Source organism: Lutjanus erythropterus, chromosome 4 (assembly GCF_056507025.1).
Source record: "Lutjanus erythropterus isolate fLutEry1 chromosome 4, fLutEry1.hap2, whole genome shotgun sequence".
NCBI classification, from domain to species: domain Eukaryota; kingdom Metazoa; phylum Chordata; class Actinopteri; order Lutjaniformes; family Lutjanidae; genus Lutjanus; species Lutjanus erythropterus.
The window spans coordinates 36168011-36187930 of NC_139320.1; the positions used below are offsets into that span (position 1 = coordinate 36168011).

At 39.2% G+C, this 19920-nt stretch overlaps 2 protein-coding genes across 2 annotated transcripts; both read left to right on the forward strand.

Annotated features, from left to right (window-relative positions):
• Positions 1–68: 68 nt before the first annotated feature.
• Positions 69–4861, forward strand: LOC146328812 (extracellular calcium-sensing receptor-like). Its single transcript, XM_084716508.1, has 6 exons — positions 69–301; positions 512–809; positions 976–1770; positions 2006–2233; positions 2423–2546; positions 3948–4861. Exons 1-6 carry the CDS (start codon positions 69–71, stop codon positions 4859–4861), a joined length of 2592 nt encoding a protein of 863 aa, XP_084572634.1.
• Positions 4862–6755: 1894 nt separating this feature from the next.
• On the forward strand, positions 6756–12649 carry LOC146328813 (extracellular calcium-sensing receptor-like). The gene is made up of 6 exons (XM_084716507.1): positions 6756–7069; positions 7290–7587; positions 7756–8550; positions 8723–8950; positions 9143–9266; positions 11736–12649. The coding sequence occupies exons 1-6, from the start codon at positions 6756–6758 to the stop codon at positions 12647–12649; spliced, it is 2673 nt and encodes an 890-aa protein (XP_084572633.1).
• Positions 12650–19920: the final 7271 nt, after the last annotated feature.

Consider the following 19920-nt stretch of genomic DNA (forward strand, 5'->3'; position numbering starts at 1 on the left):
GGTTCAAGCTTTTCATTTACATTAAAGCACATGTGATGCTATCCAGTAGTTTAGCCTTCATAGATGGCATGATGTCCACACAGAAGTGGCCAGAACAGGGTTGGGCACTCTTACAGATATTGCTAGTTGCATCATTTTCTCAGGCTGAGGAGCTGGTGTGCAGACGGAGAGGAGATCCAGAGAATCCTCAGCTATCTAAAGATGGGGACATTATCTTGGGGGGAATCTTCTCTTTCCACAGCAGCTGGAGAGAAAGACAAGATACTTACATGCATGAACCACTGCCACTGCAATGCACCAGGTAAATTATACCATAGAAATCCAATTGGATTTAGAATGTCAAAGAGGAAATGACTACAGATACAAAAATGATTATCAAACCAAGAATTAATTTAGTATTACTTATTGTATGTATAAACACCATATTGTTTTTTATTGCTATTGTGCTATTGTTTGTATTTAAAAGTTCAAGCTGTTTGCAATCTAACTATTTATAATTGTCCACATTAAGTTTGAATTTCAGAGGGTTCCAGTTTGCCCAGGCTATGCTCTTTGCCATAGAGGAGATTAATAACAGCACAGATCTACTGCCTGGTATCTCTCTGGGTTATAAACTCTATGATATCTGTGGCTCCATTGCCAGAGGAGTGAGGGTTTCATTGGCCTTGGCTAATGGTAATGAAGTGTTATCTGCACCATCAAAGAAGCCTTGTACTAGACCTGCCCAAGTGCAGGCTATTATGGGAGAGACGTCTTCCTCTCCTTGCATGGCTATATCTACTGTCATTGGACCTTTTAATATCCCACTGGTGGGTAACATTGGAAAAAAATATATATTTTTGTTAAAAATAATTATTCTGTAATTCTTCAAACTAGTCATAGCAAAATGGGTTTTAAAAGTAATTTTAGTGCACAGTGTAAATGTCTAATAATTTGCATCTTAATCTTGTGATATCATTTCTTTTTTGGCTTTAGATTAGCCACTTTGCTACTTGTGCTTGTCTCAGTGATAAAACCAAGTACCCATCATTCCTCAGAACAATACCCAGTGACTACTACCAGAGCAGAGCCCTGGCACAGTTGGTCAAACACTTTGGTTGGACTTGGGTTGGAGCTATTAGAACAAATGATGATTATGGCAATAATGGGATGGCTACATTTACAGAAACTGCCAAGCAGCTGGGCATCTGTCTAGAGTACTCTGTATCTTTCTTTAGAACTGATCCACCAGACAAAATACAAAAGATAGTTGACATTATCAAGGCTTCCTCTTCCAAGGTGATTGTTGCTTTCCTTTCCCACATGGATATGGATGTGCTAATACACACATTGTCTCACCACAACTTGACTGGGTATCAGTGGGTAGGCAGTGAGAGCTGGATCTTTGATTCCCACACTGCAGCCATGGACAGGCATCACATTCTGGATGGTGCTATAGGCCTTTTCATACCCAAAGCACATGTCAGTGGCATGAAAGAGTTCATGTTGGATGTGAGGCCATTCAATTCATCTAGTAATGAATTGTTTACAGAGTTTTGGGAGACATTATTTAGCTGTAAATTCAAGCTGTCAAAGTTATCATCAGGAAATCAGAGAGAATGTACTGGACATGAAAATCTGACTGGAGTGAAAAACAGCTTCACTGATATGTCACTCATGCCTATTTTTAACAATGTCTATAAAGGAGTGTATGCTGTGGCCCATGCACTTCATAATATTCTCAGCTGCAATAAAACATGTAACAACAAGGTGAAGCTCGATCCATTTACGGTGAGTTGAACACCAAAGACTTAAATTACAGCTTTTACATCAAGTCATATTAACAAAGAAAATAGTTTAATATTAGAGAAATTATTTTTACCACGATGTTGAGAAAATACTGGGACCCCCCTGAAAATGAGATGATACATCTCAAGTGGTTTATCCTGAGATAATATATTTCTGTGTACAATGTGCCTACAAAATATTTTCAGTTAATGATCTACGTTGATACATATCTTCTTAGATTTTACAGAACATACGCAAGATTCAGTTCAAAACAAAGGAAGGAGATGAGGTTTACTTTAATGAGAATGGAGACCCACCAGCAAAATATGAAATCATAAACTGGCAGCCAACAGAAAATGGCATTGTGGACTTTGTCATAGTTGGTCTTCATGATGCATCTTTACCTGCAGACAAACAGCTGAATCTGCAAAATAAGTCTTTATTTTGGGCACAGAACTCACAGAAGGTAAGCTGACCTGTAAATATTAATGAAATCCATTTTGAAATGTTATAAATGTAAAAGTTATTAGGTTTTGTCACTAGATAATAATAATGTTTAGTTTCACTGCATCCAAGTTAATAACAGATGCTGGAAAAGACATCATCTTGTTAAAGTGAATGCCAACATTGTTTTCTCATTTATTTATACATTCAGGTACCTTTGTCAGTTTGCAGTGAGAAATGTCCCCCAGGAACTCGCAAGGTTCTGCAGAAAGGAAAACCTGTCTGCTGCTATGACTGTTTAAGATGTGCAGAGGGAGAAATAAGCAACAATACAGGTGTAGTAAAATCAAATGCCAGAAAAACAAAACAAAAAAAAAAATAACGTTGTTATGATCACAAACACACCAAAATCCAATATCACATCAAAATTAATTTCGTCAAACATTAAGTATGCTAAACAAATACTGATACATAAAATCAGCTACATAAATGTAATCAGTCCTGGAAATGCTTATTTAAGTGTATTTAAAATTACTCAGTTTTATACTCAATAAACAAGTGTTTATATACATATTAAATAATCACTGGGGAAGATGGAGGCAGTATCTTGTTTTCATCCCAATCATTCTCTGACTTCTAGGCTTAAATCAACCCATTATCATCCCTAGTCATCATTGCCATTGCATGTCGTGAAACATAACTGGCAACACAGCAGTGCAGATGTCTCAGACAAAGCTAATGGTAACATATTTCGGGATGACACAGAGATATATTGTTAATGTAATGTTAAAATGAAGTGAAATAGGTCTATAGGAAATAGGAAGAGGTTCTATCTGCATTTGTGGTACCTTAGGTACTTTAAAACAAACAAGCATCACATTTTCCAAATGTTGACATCAACTTGGGTGGGTTTAGGATAAGACCATGTTTGGGGTTACAAAGTATCTTATTTTACATACATGACATGACACAACTGAAGCGACTCACAAGACTAAAATCACACAACGCAAGTCACATGATGCATGTATTGTACCTGAAAACTTTAAATAACGTTTTAGTTTTGACACAGTCCTGTGTTTGAGCCATCTATCCACCCCAGGTCACTTGAATGCCTGGTGTGTCTCTTTTAGTTGCTAACAGGCACTACACACATCTGTAGTCGCAGAGGGATGGTGACAAAACATTGGTATCCATGATTTGGGAATGAGAATGGGCTGCTCAAATCCATGGCAGGAAAAGAGAACAATTATGACATGCACTATATGCACTATATCATAATATTGCAATGATACCATTCAAAAAATAGAGAAATGGCAATTAAAAGGTCACTCAAATTATGAAAAGACCTCTACAATATTTCCTCACCTTTTCATGGTATCTGAGCATGGAGACAGTTTTGGTCAAAACCTCTGTATTGTGATGTTGATATCCCTCTCTCTCTCTCTCTCTCTCTGAAACTCTAATAAATGCATTGAGAGTTTATCAAATTGTGTTTTTGGAAAATGGACCAGCATGACACCTTAAAATAAACAACAATGATTATGTGTTAAGAAATAAAACAAAACAAATTAGCAAAAATTAAAATTAAAGTAATTAAAAATAATAAGAACTACTATACTGAATATATCTTATATGTAAAAAATCCCAATCAATCACCATCATCATCACAACATTAGCCAAATGCACAAATAGACAAATGCACAAAATGTAACACCTGTTTCATTATGATTTTTCAGACTCTATCACCTGTATGAGATGTGACCCTGAGTTCTGGTCAAATGAGAGAAGAGATGCCTGTGTAAAGAAGGAGGCAGAGTTTCTATCATATGAAGAGATTATGGGAGCACTGCTCACTGCAGCCTCTCTGTTTGGAACATGTCTGACTGCTGTTGTGGCATTTATTTTCTTCAGATACAGACAGACTCCTATTGTCAGAGCCAACAACTCTGAGCTGAGCTTCCTGTTGCTCTTCTCCTTGTCTCTGTGTTTCCTGTGTTCTCTGACCTTCATCGGCCGGCCCTCTGAGTGGTCCTGTATGCTGCGACACACAGCGTTCGGCATCACCTTTGTCCTCTGTATCTCTTGTGTTCTGGGGAAAACAATAGTGGTGTTAATGGCCTTCAGAGCCACACTTCCAGGCAGTAATGTGATGAAATGGTTTGGGCCTGTGCAGCAGAAACTCAGTGTTCTGGGTTTCACTCTTATACAAGTTGTCATATGTATCCTCTGGTTAACAATTTCTCCTCCTTTTCCATTTAAGAATTTTAAAGATTTCAAGCACAAAATCATCTTGGAGTGTGCTCTGGGTTCAGCTGTAGGATTTTGGTCTGTTCTTGGTTACATAGGACTTCTGGCCATGTTATGTTTTAGTCTCGCTTTTCTGGCTCGGAAACTTCCTGATAATTTCAATGAGGCCAAATTTATCACCTTCAGCATGCTGATATTCTGTGCAGTATGGATCACTTTTATCCCAGCGTATGTCAGCTCTCCTGGGAAGTTCAGTGTAGCTGTGGAGATATTTGCTATTCTGGCTTCAAGTTTTGGACTGCTCATTTGTATTTTTATTCCAAAATGTTATGTTATCTTACTGAAACCAGAGAAGAACACAAAAAAGAATATGATGGGGAAGGGGGCACCAAAACCACTCTGAAAACTTCATTTAAAATTAAGCAAACACTCTAGCCTGGCATCCCCAAACTCAGGTTCAGGTTCAGGTTGAGGTTACTTTATTCATGCCTGTAGACAGATTTGCTTTGCAATGATAAATAAATAAATAAATAAATAAATAAATAAATAAATAAATAAATAAGTCCTGTGCAATCAGACAATGCAGCTACAGCTTGTTCAGTTCAATAATGGCAGCAGGCAGAAAGCCTTTTCTGTAACGGTTTGTCTTTCTTCTGGGGACTGAGTACCTCTGTTCAGAGGAGAGTAGCTGGAACTCGCAATGTAAGGGATGGGAGTCATCATTCAAAATGGAAGAAGCTATCCTCTTTAACTGCCTGTGATACAGGGATGCTGGGAGAAACTGAGACTCACCAATCAGTCGAGAGGAACATTTAACTATTTGGTTCAAGGCATTCCTCTCCTTTAAGGACATGTGACCGAACCACGACACCAAAGAAAAAGATAACACAGATTCAATAAAAGCATGATAAAACACGACCATTATAGTTCGGTCAATATGAAAGTGTGAGTTTCCTTAAACAGTGAAAACACTGTTGACCCTTTTTATACACAGCTTCACAGTAGGCTTCAAAATTCAATTTGTCATCAATGACTGGCCCCAGATATTTGTAAGATTGCACAACCTCTCAGCAGAGCTCAGAGGGGGAAGAGGAAGAGATTCGTATGTGTCCGTGATGCAGCAGTCCCCAAAGTCCTTCTGGTAGCGAACATTTCCCTTAAGTTCATCCAGCTTATTCCTCAGGGACTGGATGTTTCCCATGTTGAGCGAAGGCAGAGGAATCCATTCAAGCTGCTTTTTCCAATGTGTTTTTGAAAACATTTTAAGTGTTTTATCTGAATTTTGTGAGCCTGGGGTGTTGGGCTAAAAGAAGTGTAATATGAGGCCCAAAGAAATCCAGGACTGGTTGAAATCTATCTGAATGGCAGAGTGGTCAGATGTAGCAATGAAACATGAACTTGCAGATGGTAGTGTTCTTATGCAGGGTGTATGGAAACTCTGGTTTAATTAAAGCCAGTGAAGACACAGTTGTAGTAAGTTTGACTGGTTACAGTCACTTTTCTTAATTAACATGTTGGTGAAAACTAAATAAATGCAATACAAAAATATTCAGTGTCTGCCTTCTTAACTAAAGATGACAGTGTACTTAAATATAAACATAAATTGCTGTCTTGCAGTTTACAAAGCAGTTACAGTGGCTACTAGCATTGCTGATAACTTGCACATAATTGTAAATAAATCTGTTTTAATAACTTATCAAATATTATTTTTATCCAAACCATTTATAATATGTATTTTTAATATGTTTAAAGTCAAATAAATGAACTTGCAACGTTACTTCTATGACGCTTCATAGTGGATGGAAGTGAATTACTTCGAGAGCATGCACCACGTTTTTCTGCAGACCCACATAGAGCTAAACAGGAAGTGACTTCTGCCAACAGCACTGGAATCTCTCTCCTCCTCTTATGCTGTGCGTTGGCCGTCATGTGTGCCATGTATGGCAGCCAGAGTTTGTGATTATTTGGCTAAAAATTTCTATATATGGCTTAAGGTGAACTCTCCTTCTTTGCAACCAACACAACCATTTCTTATGGTCCTCTGTGTTTTAATCTGTCAGTATGAGGGATGGCCTTCAGGTGATTCAAAAATTTATTTAAAAAATTAAAAAACGGTCAATAAAAACACATTTTGGTTAATACTACCTCTGGTCCCCAGGTAATACAAGTCCTATGTAGGTAGGGCTTAATTCCAAAAAAACTGTTCAGTTTGTGTACCTTCCTCCTCTTACCCTACTTTGTAGGTCCACATGGATTAAACATCACTGTTCAGTACTTATTATTTATGCTGCTCTGGGATGTATAAATATCAGTGCAAGCTTTTGATTTACACCGAGGTGTACATGATGCCGCCCATCAGTTTAGCTCTCTTAGACAATATGACTCCCACACAGAGGTGGCTAGAGAAGTCTTGGTCACTCTTGCAGCTGTTGTTGGTGGCATCTTTCTCTCAGACTGAGGAGCTGGTATGCAGGCGGAGAGGAGATCCTGAGAATCCACGGTTATCTAAGGATGGGGACTACATTTTGGGGGGAATCTTCTCTTTTCACCTGGAGTGGGAAAACAGACAGGATACTTACATACACAAACCACTGCCACTGCAATGCACCAGGTAAATTATACCACAGAAATCTATTTAGATTTTAAATAAGTAATATACAAAATAGATCTAAACAGATAGAAAACAGATGCAAAAAACTCAAAGTGATAAGTATAATATGGAACTTGTTGTGTGTATTGATATGATTAAATATTTTCATTTGCTATGTTATGGTGTCTATTTTAAAGACAAGGTATTTGCAGTTCACCTCTTTATAATTGTCCACGTTAAGTTTGAATTTCAGAGTGTTCCAGTATGCCCAGACTATGCTCTTTGCCATAGAGGAGATTAATAACAGCACAGACCTACTGCCTGGTATCTCTCTGGGTTATAAGATCTATGATGCCTGTGCCTCCATTACCAGAAGTGTGAGGGTTGCACTGGCCTTAGCTAATGGTAATGAAGTGGTATTTTCCCCCTCCAAAGCACCATGTGCCAGACCTGCCCTAGTGCAGGCCATTATGGGAGAGAGCTTTTCCTCTCTTTGCATGGCCATAGCTACTGTCATTGGACCATTTCATATCCCACTGGTGGGTAAGATTGGTGAAAGTACATTTATGAAATATAATTGTTATTCTCTAATTCTTTCAGGTTCATTCTTTTATCATAGCAAAATGCATTTTAAAATGATTGTTTTTTGCTGCATGAATGCTTTTCATCTTCATCTCAGGATATCTTTTCTTTTTCTTTCTTTTTAGATCAGCCACTTTGCTACTTGTGCTTGTCTCAGTGATAAAACCAAGTACCCATCCTTCCTCAGAACAATACCCAGTGACTACTACCAGAGCAGAGCCCTGGCACAGTTAGTCAAACACTTTGGTTGGACTTGGGTTGGAGCTATTAGAACAAATGATGATTATGGCAATAATGGCATGGCCACATTTACAGAAACTGCTCAGGAGCTTGGCGTCTGTATTGAGTACTCTGTATCTATTTTTAGAGCAGATCCACCAGACAAAATACAACAGATAATTGACATTATCAAAGTTTCTACCTCCAAGGTGATTGTCACTTTCATCTCCCCCACTGAGTTGTATGTGATACTTGATGTAATGTCTCACCACAACTTGACCGGGTATCAGTGGGTAGGCACTGAGGCCTGGATCTTTGATTCACAAACTGCAGCCATGGACAGGCATCACATTCTGGATGGTGCTATAGGTCTGTCCATCCCCAAAGCACATGTCAGTGGCCTGAAAGAGTTCATGTTGGATGTGAAGCCGCTCAATTCATCTGGTGATGAATTGTTTACAGAGTTTTGGGAGACATTATTTAGCTGTAAGTTTAAACAGTCAAAGTCATCAGCAGTGAATCAGAGAGAATGTACTGGACATGAAGATCTGACTGGAGTGAAAAATAGCTTCACTGATATGTCTCTCATGCCTATCTTTTACAATATCTATAAAGGAGTGTATGCTGTGGCCCATGCACTTCATAGTGTTCTCAGCTGTAATAACACATGTAACAACAAAGTGCAGCTAGATCCATTCATGGTGAGTTCACACTGAAGACTTAAATTGTAGTTTTTGTATAATGTCACATGAACAAAAGCAATGGTTAAATTTTAAAGAATAAATTGTTGCAATCTGTCAAACATCCTGTAGAGAAAATAGACCAATACAGTGTTTGTCAGATAATCATCTACATTAATGCACATCTTCTTAGATTTTACAGCACATAAGAAAGATTAACTTTAAAACAAAGGAAGGAGATGAGGTTTACTTTAATGAGAATGGAGATCCAGCAGCAAAGTATGAAATCATAAACTGGCAGCCCACAGAAAATGGTATTGTGGACTTTGTAACAGCCGGTCTCTATGATGCATCTTTACCTGCAGACAAACAGCTGGCTGTTCAGAATAAGTCTCTATATTGGGCACAGAACTCAAAGCGGGTAAGCTACCATGTGATTACTGCAATTGGTAGTGAAAGTGTATAGATTTTAGTCCAGCTAAAGAAGTTATTTGTTATTGCTTCTGTATCATAATGTCTAGTTTATATACCTGTTTAAAATGAGTTTGTAAAGATAATACCTTGTGAAAATAAATGTCCATACATTTTTCTCATTGTCATTTTGTTCATTCAGGTACCTTTGTCAGTTTGCAGTGAGAAATGTCCCCCAGGAACTCGCAAGGTTCTGCAGAAAGGAAAGCCTAACTGCTGCTATGACTGTTTAAGATGTGCAGAGGGAGAAATAAGCAACATCACAGGTGCAGTGATATTTAAATGCAAGACAAAACAAAATTCTAAAACTTGTCATATTCACATGCCAATTTTAAGAAAGTCTTTAAAGTAAACCAAAAAATCAGTAATGTTATATGTACAGTAGATTACACAATAAGTATCCTGAACAAATACTGATACATAAAATCAGCTACATAAATCCATGCATAGTTTTGGAAATTAATATTGAGGTTAAACCCCTAGTGTGAGAGATTTATGTAACACATTGGTGTTTAAAATTACTCCAACTTCATTGTTTATATAACAGAAATATCACTGGAAATATTTGACCAATTTATGTTATTTTCAGCCTATTTATTCTACAAGTACTTGGGTCACATCCATGAGATGCTCATATCTGAGCATACAATAGTCTTATCTCTGAGGTTATGATAACTGTCTCTCTGAAAATGCAATAGATGCATTGAGAGTAAATTATTATTGTTTTTACATGAAAAAAAATGCAAAACCACTTACTAGATACACAATATACAGTATGCATGAAAAACACCTCTTTGCACTGTTCATTATCTATCCATCCATCCCTTTTCTTCTGCTTATGTGAGGTCTGGTCATTTTTTTATTGGTAGAAAGGCACTGTGGTGTGCTGTGGTGCACTGAGATGAAGCATTCGTGTGGTTTAAAAAGAGTCCTATAATTTTCCCATTAATTCTTCACAATAGAGGTCCACTGTGATTTTGTTATCTAAAAGCTTTTATAATGAAACAGCAAACTCAGGAAATGTAGGGTTTTCACCAGCACTAACTTGACATAACTCCAATCAGTTGGAAGCAAACATGAAACAGGAAATGAAGCAGATACCTCAGAGTACACTGAAGAGGCATGTCAGCCAAGACAGCCAAACAATGTCCAGAGCCTTCAGCATCTCAGGGTGAATCTCATCCACACCTGCCTTCTTACCTACTTTGGAGGCTGTGGATATGGATGATGCTTCTCCAAGTCTTCATACTCTGCCACCTCCATAGATGATGTGTTGATGGGGTTCAGGAGTTTCAAAAATATCCCCAGCCCGTTCAGCTGTTCTCCTCCCAGGCTGAACACAGCTTTGGGCCTAGCCCTGCCTTCCCTTCTTGAGTCATTGAATCCTTTGCCAGAACATCCTTCAAACCAACCCAAAAGTTCTTTTCCATACCATCCCTGAACTACTCCTACACTCTGGCTTTTGCTTCAGCAACTGCTGAAGCTGAAGCCCTTCTGGCCCCGGCCTGAAGCAGGAACCCAGACCAGGCCCAAAAGGCCTCTTTCTTCAGCTTGGCAGTTTCCTTTATCATTGGTGTCCACCAGCTGGTTCTTAGGTTGCTGTCAGGACAGACTGACCACAGCACCTAACAGCAGCCTCTACAATGGAAGCTTTGAATGAGGCCCATTGGGTTTCATTGTCCATGACTTCCCCAGGATGCACGAGAAATTCCTCTGGAGGCAGCAGTTGAAGACCTCTTGGACAGAGGCTTCTGCAAGACATTCCCAGTTCACCCACACTACACATTTAGGTTTAACTGGTCTGTCCGACAGCCTCTTCATCTGATTCAACTCACCACCAGATGGTGATCAGCTGACAGCTCTGCTGTCTTCACCCAAGTGTCCAAGACATACAGCCATAGGTACCAGGTACACCTATGAACAAACTTCTGCTCACATGATGTTTGTTATGGCCAAGTCTTGCAACATCAGACCTCTTTCTACAGCACTGAAGAAAGGCCCGGCTCCATGCATACACATTCTGCTATAAGGAATACTCACCATGCGGTGTTTGCATTTCTTTAAACCAATCTCAAATGTCTTTGGTGCCACTAAGTCCAGGATGCAGCGACAACAAAATATTGTTGAGAGGTACTTTTAATGGGACATTTGCATATCAGGAGGCGTGCTCTGGCATTAAAATGACTACATCACTGCAAAAGAAAAGTTAATGGCTGTTAGCTTGTTTATGTTCATACAATTAGCATTGCAGGTGCTAATTTCCCATTTGCAGTGTTGCACATTGTTGCAGGTTGTTATTATTTCCTGGGTAATTTGAAAATGTAGATAATGGACACCGTGATGTCACATGAAGCCAATGACCAATTGAAGGACCTATACCCACCCCATGCATTGAGTTAGTCAGACTGGTTATGGCCAATCCAAGAGTTTGGCTCCAGTGGTATGCATAGAGGTGACCCTAACTATCTAGTTGGTAATGCTCTACTCTCTTCCTGCCAAAGTGGTGACATTCCGCATCCACAGCACCAGTCTGCACTTCCAGGTGTTGGTGTGAATAACTTTTCTCCCCCTTTCCCCCCATGTTGTCTTTTCAGACGATGTAGCTGTCATAACTTTGTCCATTTATAATTTGGTTGTCATGCAATGTCTGTCTTTTAGGCAAAGAAAAGATGCAAGAAACAAAAAAGATCAATATATTGAGCAAATATAACATCTGCTTTGAAATTATTTTTCAGATTCTATTACCTGTGTGAGATGTGACCCTGAGTTCTGGTCAAATGAGAGAAGAGATGCCTGTGTAAAGAAGGAGGCAGAGTTTCTATCATATGAAGAGATTATGGGAGCACTGCTCACTGCAGCCTCTCTATTTGGAACATGCCTGACTGCTGTTGTGGCATTTATTTTCTTCAGATACAGACAGACTCCTGTTGTCAGAGCCAACAACTCTGAGTTGAGCTTCCTGCTGCTCTTCTCCTTGTCTCTGTGTTTCCTGTGTTCTCTGACCTTCATCGGCCGGCCCTCTGAGTGGTCCTGTATGCTGCGACACACAGCGTTCGGCATCACCTTTGTCCTCTGTATCTCTTGTGTTCTGGGGAAAACAATAGTGGTGTTAATGGCCTTCAGAGCCACACTTCCAGGTAGTAATGTGATGAAATGGTTTGGGCCTGTGCAGCAGAAACTCAGTGTTCTGGGTTTCACTCTTATACAAGTTGTCATATGTATCCTCTGGTTAACAATTTCTCCTCCTTTTCCATTTAAGAATTTTCAAAAGTTCAAGCACAAAATCATCTTGGAGTGTGCTCTGGGATCAGCTGTAGGCTTTTGGTCTGTTCTTGGTTACATAGGACTTCTGGCCTTGTTATGTTTTCTTCTCGCTTTTCTGGCTCGGAAACTTCCTGATAATTTCAATGAAGCCAAATTTATCACCTTCAGCATGCTGATATTCTGTGCAGTATGGATCACTTTTATCCCAGCGTATGTCAGCTCTCCTGGGAAGTTCAGTGTTGCTGTAGAAATATTTGCTATTCTTGCTTCCAGTTTTGGACTGCTCATTTGTATTTTTATTCCAAAGTGCTATATTATCTTATTGAAACCAGAGAAGAATACAAAAAAGAATATGATGGGGAAGGGGGCACCAAAATCATTCTGAAAACTTTAAGAAATATGGTTGCAGAGGCATTCTAGTGCAATTACATTTTTAGTTTTTATTTATTTTTAGTTTTTACAATTTTTTTAGTAGGACTACCAGCAAAACATTTATTTTCATTTTATTAAAGACTTTTAGATTGCACTACTCTAGTATGTTTCCATTGTATATCAGTTTGTAAATGTACAACCCCAATACCTAATTTCTTGCTGATTTCAAAACCATTCAGTTCATAAAATAAAATAACATCACATTAGGGGGAGTCATGTTGTACTGAAAATCAGCAGAAGATGATCACAGCCATAGTGATTTATCAGTACACGTAGATGACCTCGAGTGTCCTATTGCTTTCACACAACTTCTATAAGCACCATTTATTAGTTAACACCAATAACTGACAACAATTTATGACTTTTTTGTTTGTTTAGTAATTTCTTTGGCTCAGCCAAAATGAACAGTTCTGCAACTTGATTGTAAATGCATTGTTGCCAAGAAACACATTTTCCTGCACACTAACATTGCTGGCTAGTTTGTGTGGGTTGAATTCACTAGATTCACTAATTCAGAATTTCACTAGAGCAGATACTGTATGTGATTTTAGCATGAAAAGCATTCAAAAGCTGATAATAAATTCATCTGCTGACTGTGAAAAATGTTCAGGAAGTACTCTTATAGTTGTTCTGTATGTCATGTCCATAGTTATGCAAATCATTTCAGAACAATGGTAACAGGAATGCATATTAGCCTGAGTATTTTCCCTGATTTACAGATCAAAACCTGTAAAACTGATGTGCTTATACTGTACTCCATGTACTATGCTGTATTAAAAAGTGTGTGATAGAAGTCACACAGCAATAAGCCCTGAATCTTGTACAAAACGCCTCTTGTCTCCACCTGTCTGTCTCTATAGTCTGTTTCTGTGAGTCACTGTACTGTTAATGTAGGCCAATGGTTATTAGGACACCCGTGAAACTGAGTGATACATGTAGTTAAAAGCCCCAGTGATGATGTACTTCATATCAGCATGCATGGAAGGCAGGCTCTTGTGTTGATATCTTGAGTTATTTGTATATTCTCCAGCAGATCATACATGATTTTCAGAGAGCTATAAGAGATCCAAGAGAAAATCCAAGACCAGGTAAGGGTTTGTGGGTTACTGGCTGCACTCAAGCAATCATGGTTGAAAGCTGGGTCCATGAGTTCACACATAGGTGTGAATACCTGGAAGATAACAGCAAACATGACGGAGTCTTCACACAATGAACAAAATGAAAACAAACATCTGTGGAGTCCGTGTGTGTGTGTATGTGTGTGGGGTTTTTGAGTGGCTACTTCAAAGAGGCTACAGTAAGGGTAAGTGTCATTTATGTGTGATAGTTCATGTGCAATAAATAAAACTTCAGGCTATCATCTACAACTTTTTCCTAAATAAACAATGTATGTAAACAAAAAGATATTACATTTTAGCTTATTTTCCATCACCACATAAAGCGATAGTTCAACCAAAAATGAAATTTCACTCAATATCTACTCACCCCTGTGCTGATGTGAGGATGGGTGAAGATCTCCAGTTCATAAAAGACTCCCGGGGCTTCAGGGGAAAACAGCGTTGCAGCCAAATCCAGTACAATTGAAGTGAATGGTGACCAGTTTTAAACTGAAAAAAAAAAAGAACACAAAACACCCCCACAAAATGTGTCCATACTGCTCATGTGGTGTAATCCAATTGTCTGTAAGCTGCGACATTAAAATTTGACCAAAAAAGACACCATTTACACCATGTTTTCAGCCTAAATGTCAACTGTAGCCTCTCAGACCTGATCCCCGCACAGACACCTCACAAGCTCTCGCCCAAGTGGCGCGGCTGCAGCAAAGAACTGATGTTCCTCTTCTATGTGGAAGTCCTCTGAAATTTTCTTCTTTGTTGAAAGTTTGCAAAGTTAACTGTTCACATAACAAGTCACTATTTCTGAGCAGATCTCTCTCTCTGTTGTCTGAGTGGCTTCCAAGTAGCATGTAAACACATATCTGAAGGTATTGCGAGATCTCGTATATCTCGTGTTGCGCCGCTTGGGCGATAGCTTGTGTACCCACTTCAGGCATACAAGTGGACCAAAAATCCAAAGAAAAGAATTTAATGGAATTCAAAACTGTCTGGATAACTCCCTCCTCTCAATGTGGGATGTCCACAGTGATCTCTGTTCACTTTTTTATGCTGTACCAAAAATGTATAAATAACTTTTAATACCACCCAGAGGTTTAGTTCTCCTAGATAGTATGACCTCCATATAGAGGTGGCCAGAGAAGGGTTGGAGACTCTTACAGCTGTTAGCATCTTTCTCTCAGGCTGAGGAACTGGTTTGCAGGCAGAAAGAGGATCCAGAGAACCCCCAGCTATCTAAGGATGGGGATATTATGTTGGGGGGGATCTTCTCTTTCCATGAGAGGTGGAAGAACAGACAGACACAAACCACTGCCACTGCAATGCACCAGGTAAATTACACTGTAATTACAATTTCAGATTTCAGTCAGTGAGTACTAATGAACTGCTTTCATTTACTACACTGCTGTTTTTTTTTTTATTTTAAGGACAAATTTATTGCATGTTTAACTATTTAAAGGAGACATATTATGCAAAACTCACTTTTCCATTGCTCTAGCATCTATATTTGGGAATCTGGGGTGTCTACCAACCCACAAAATGTGAAATCAAACAACCCAGTCATATGTTTGTGGTCTGCTTAGATCTGAATACACAGCATTAAACACGCAGTTCAGGATTTGCTCGGCTTCTTACGTAATTTGCCAGCTCAGAACACTCCTAATTTAAATATCCTCACCCACGCTTGACAACCACGTTCACGAATGTGCACCATTTTTTTTCGCCGCATGCATCAGGTAACCAGACCAGAGGGCACAAGTTATGTCTAGGCGAAATAAGCACAGAAACTGCTCTGTTGTTGGCTGCATCAAGCAGCACAAGTCACTACATTGGCTTCCAGACTCACAGGGCTGTTTTCATAAGGTGAGAGGGGTGCTCTGGTGCCTGATTCCTGAGGTACTTTGACTAAAGCATGGCACAGATGTTGTGTTGAGACCCCATTCGACAAGATAACACAGGTCATGTTATGTTGTGGAAAAGGGGAATAATATGTCTCCTTTAACTATTTAAATATCTAACTAACTGTCCACTTCAAGGTTGAATGTCAGAGGGTTCCAGTTTGTTTTAAGATCTATGATGCCCGTGTCTTCATTGCTAGAAGTGTAAAAGTTGCACTGGCTTTGATTAATGGTAATGAAGTGGTATTTGCACCCAAAACACCATGTACCAGACTTGCCCAAGTACAGGCCATTATGTGAGAGACCTTTTCCTCTCTTTGCTTGGCAATAGCTACTGTCATTGGACCTTTTCATATTCCACTGGTGGGTAAAACAAACAAACAAACAAAAAAAAAACAAATGAACAAAACACTTAAATTGCATTTGTGAGAAAAAAAATCTTATTGTTCTTCAAGAAGAAGCTAGGCAAGCATGAATAGTAGTGAAGTAATTGAGGTTATTAGGTTTACCAAAGAAGTAAAGCTATGTTTCGTTGGAATGACAGTGGTAAAAGATACCACTGGAAAAGTTAAGCAAATGGCCCACATGTAACATTCAATGAAAACAGAATAGATCCAAGAATCAACACTTGTGGGACCTCACATATGATGGGAGCTGATGAAGACAAATGATCTTTACTTGAGTGCAGTGCCAGAGATACAAACCCAGGCACTGAATCTATCAGTTACTAGGGCGTGACACTTGGGATCAAAGGCAGCAGGTAAGTCAAGCAGTTGCCATGAAAAATAGGCAGGATTCAGAAGCTGGTAAGTAGTATTGGAAACAAACAAAAAAAAGTTCAAGGGTGTGCCCATTTGTTATGTCTGTGGCCAGAGACATGTTACACTAGGTTAAATGATTTTGTGACAAGGAGATTAAATGGATGATCTATGTGTATTTGAAAATCACCTATAATGATAAACATATTCAAGAATTCATAATATTTGTACCAGATCTAGGGACTCAGTAGACAACCATACCACACACTACGACATGAATTTTAAAGTTGGCTATTAAAGAAGATTAAAGACCCAGCAGTAAATGGGACAAAGTTGAGGTGGTTCTTATAAACCACTGCACTACAATCACAGCCCATGTACCTCGGGGCATTGAGGAAGTTATAGTTAAGTGGGCAGTGCTCCACCAGGGGGCAGCATTCTCCTGATTTCAGCCAAGTCTCAGTAAGACAGAGGATATCTGAATTGTGAAAGGTAACAAAGTCATTCAGAATAAAATGTTTAATTGACAGTGACTGGGTGTTGAAAAGAGCAAAAAGAACTGACAAATGGACTTGAGAAAGAGGACAAACTAGAGTTGATGGGTATATGATAGTAATTGGTCAAGTCATGCTGACCCACGACATGGATTTGGTTTTAGTTCAGTCATTACCTGTCAGGGACCAAGCAGTGAGGCAATGAGGAGAACAGGAATTTGCTGAAAAGAGGGTTTTTATTTACCCAAAAAATAATGCCAGACAATATAAATCAAAAACTTAATAATTAGGTCTATAAAAGAGGTCAACAAAATATAACTATACTCAAAAATGACAGCAACAAAACTGTGTTAACTGAACAAACTGACCTAACAAAATGAAATGTGAGGGAACATATATACCGGCTTGGCCAAACCAACTAACACAAAAAGGGGAAAACAAAATGGTATCTACTAAAACTAATACACAGAAAAAACAAACTAAACCCAAAAACCCCCTCTGACACGGCTGCAGATGAAATGGCCTGATGAGCTGGCCACAGGATTTAACAGGTTCCACTCCTGTGCCACACCTTTTGCCCGTCCAGGAGGAAACCACCCCCACCAGCATGGTAACTCAAAAAGAAGACAAAGAAAAGTGATTAATACAACAGAAAATTACTAAATCTAACCTTACAGTGTAAAAATGTGTGCACTCCATTTAAACAGTGTAAAGCTAAAGGAAAATAAAGAAATTATAACTCAAATAAACTGTAGTGTGGACCTGAATTGTTTGGGGTGTGGTTGACTGCAAATTAAACTAACCTGTGCATTGAACAAAGAAGTGAGGTGAGTGTGCATGGTTTTACCCTCAACTGTCCATTTGTGTGGCCTTGGCCATCACATTACCATAATAAAAGTTTTAGCATATTAAAACTTATGTGCGTTACTTTACTTCTCTATTGTGATAACATGCAGGTAGAAGGCTCCTGTACAAAATGCAGATTATTACAAGGGCCAGTACAGTGTAAGCTTCACTTCAAAACAGAAGCGAAACATTCAAATTGATGCTGACTTCAAATTTTTCAAGTTGGGCTTTTGTACTTTATGTTAGCATGTTGTGGAGCTGTGGCTAGCATCTGTTGTACTCCCATAGGCCTGTGCAATGTGGGACTAGTATTAATGTTGTACCAATGAGGGAAAGTCAAAAGAGTTAGAGTAGTTGGTTAGATGTAGGCCATTGCATTTCTCTTTTTTGGAAATATTGCAAGTGCAAGATCAGCTGGATTTGTTGTTAGAGGAAAGCCTCGTCTTTTGTGTGATCAACACATTATCTGTCGCTGCTGTATGTAAATGCACTGATAGTCATGGCCAATGGTACACTGACTATTGTACTCATATTTATATGCTTTGGGTTTGCTGCCAGATAAAGGCTGTTTAGATGCCCAAACCCTACCCTTGTCTAACCGTGAGAATTAATTACATTATGTTTCTTAATTAACCCACATTATGGGGCAGTCCCCATGACATATCCCAAAACACATCATTCCCATTTGGAGGCAATAAACAAATCTACCTTTTCTTTTGGCATTTTTTCTTGCATAAAACACATTCCTTTACATTTCCAACAAAGTGAAAAAGAATCTAATATGATTATTATAAAAAAAAATAAAAAAATACTGTGATATAAATTCTAGGCCATGTTGCCTACCCCTATTATTTATTAAAATTGGGATATTAGTGGTACTGGATTTTGAAGCATAGCCTTCATGGCATATGTCATACTGAAAAAGGCATCGCGGGAGTGTAGAGCCAGTTCAATGTTCATGCATAAAATAGCTGATCCTGAGTGGTTTGGCTGGAGACCATCCTGTTTAGAAAGTCCCATTCTTTGTCATTATTCCTACAATATCCCTTCAACCAAATATGAAGCTGACGTAGATGGCTAAGCTTCACATCACCAAAACTTAGGGGACAGACAGTCGACGAAGTGCACAAACTCTTTGATGAAAATCTCTGACTTGATATTTTAAGTTGTGGTGCAGACATCGTGGCTGACTGCAGAAGCAGAGTTGTGAGTTTGAGTCAGCTGCAGATCAGCGAGTGTAATGACCCTACTGTCCAGAGAGTGGTCAGTGTTTTGAGGACTAACTTTGCCACTCATGACAAAGACCCACAACTCCGAGTTGCAGGAGTGGAGCAGGGGTTAGGAAAGATGGGCTGCATGTCATCACCCAGAGCCAGGGCATTGACCTCCAGTGCTGACATAACCGGACCTTGGAGTGGCATCATTGTGTGTGGCGGAGGCTGAGTGCTGAGTGGACAAACTGGGACCTGTGTTGCCACAGCAGGATGAGCTGAAAGTGCAGATATGTCTTGAGAAGTGTCAATGAATGAAAACCCCAGGATTAGCTCATTCATCCCCAGACACCAAGTTTAATTCAGAAGTCAGGCACAGTTGGCAGTTTTTCATCATTCTCTGAGCAGTGGTGATCTTACTTGATGTTGCGCCCATCATATGTCTGTGAATCTGCATATTATTAAGGCTGTGACGGTATGGATTTTTACTTGCTGTGGTGAAAAACATAAACCCATGGGTTACTGGTTTATTGTGATTGCCCACGCTATAAAAATAAATTGAAAAAAAAAGTTTTATTGGACTTCATTGAAGGATACTGCGGCAAGAGTAGCGTAGCTCTTTTAAGAAATAGGGCACTGTGTCATGTGTATGTGTAGCGTGAAGTGCTGCTCGTGGAGCACTGGAGAAGGTTCGCAGTTAGTTGTCAATTGGGCAGTAAATGTACAGTACAGGTTACAGTGAGTCAGTTAAATGCTGCAGCTACTCAAGACGAAGAAAAGACTTGTCTGTTTTTCCCTAACTGCTGCAAAAGTGAAGGGAATGAGCTCCAAAGTAAGCAGCAGTTTAAGGCTCAGATTACAAAGCTTCTTAAATGGATATGATCTCACCACCTATCTCTCACGGG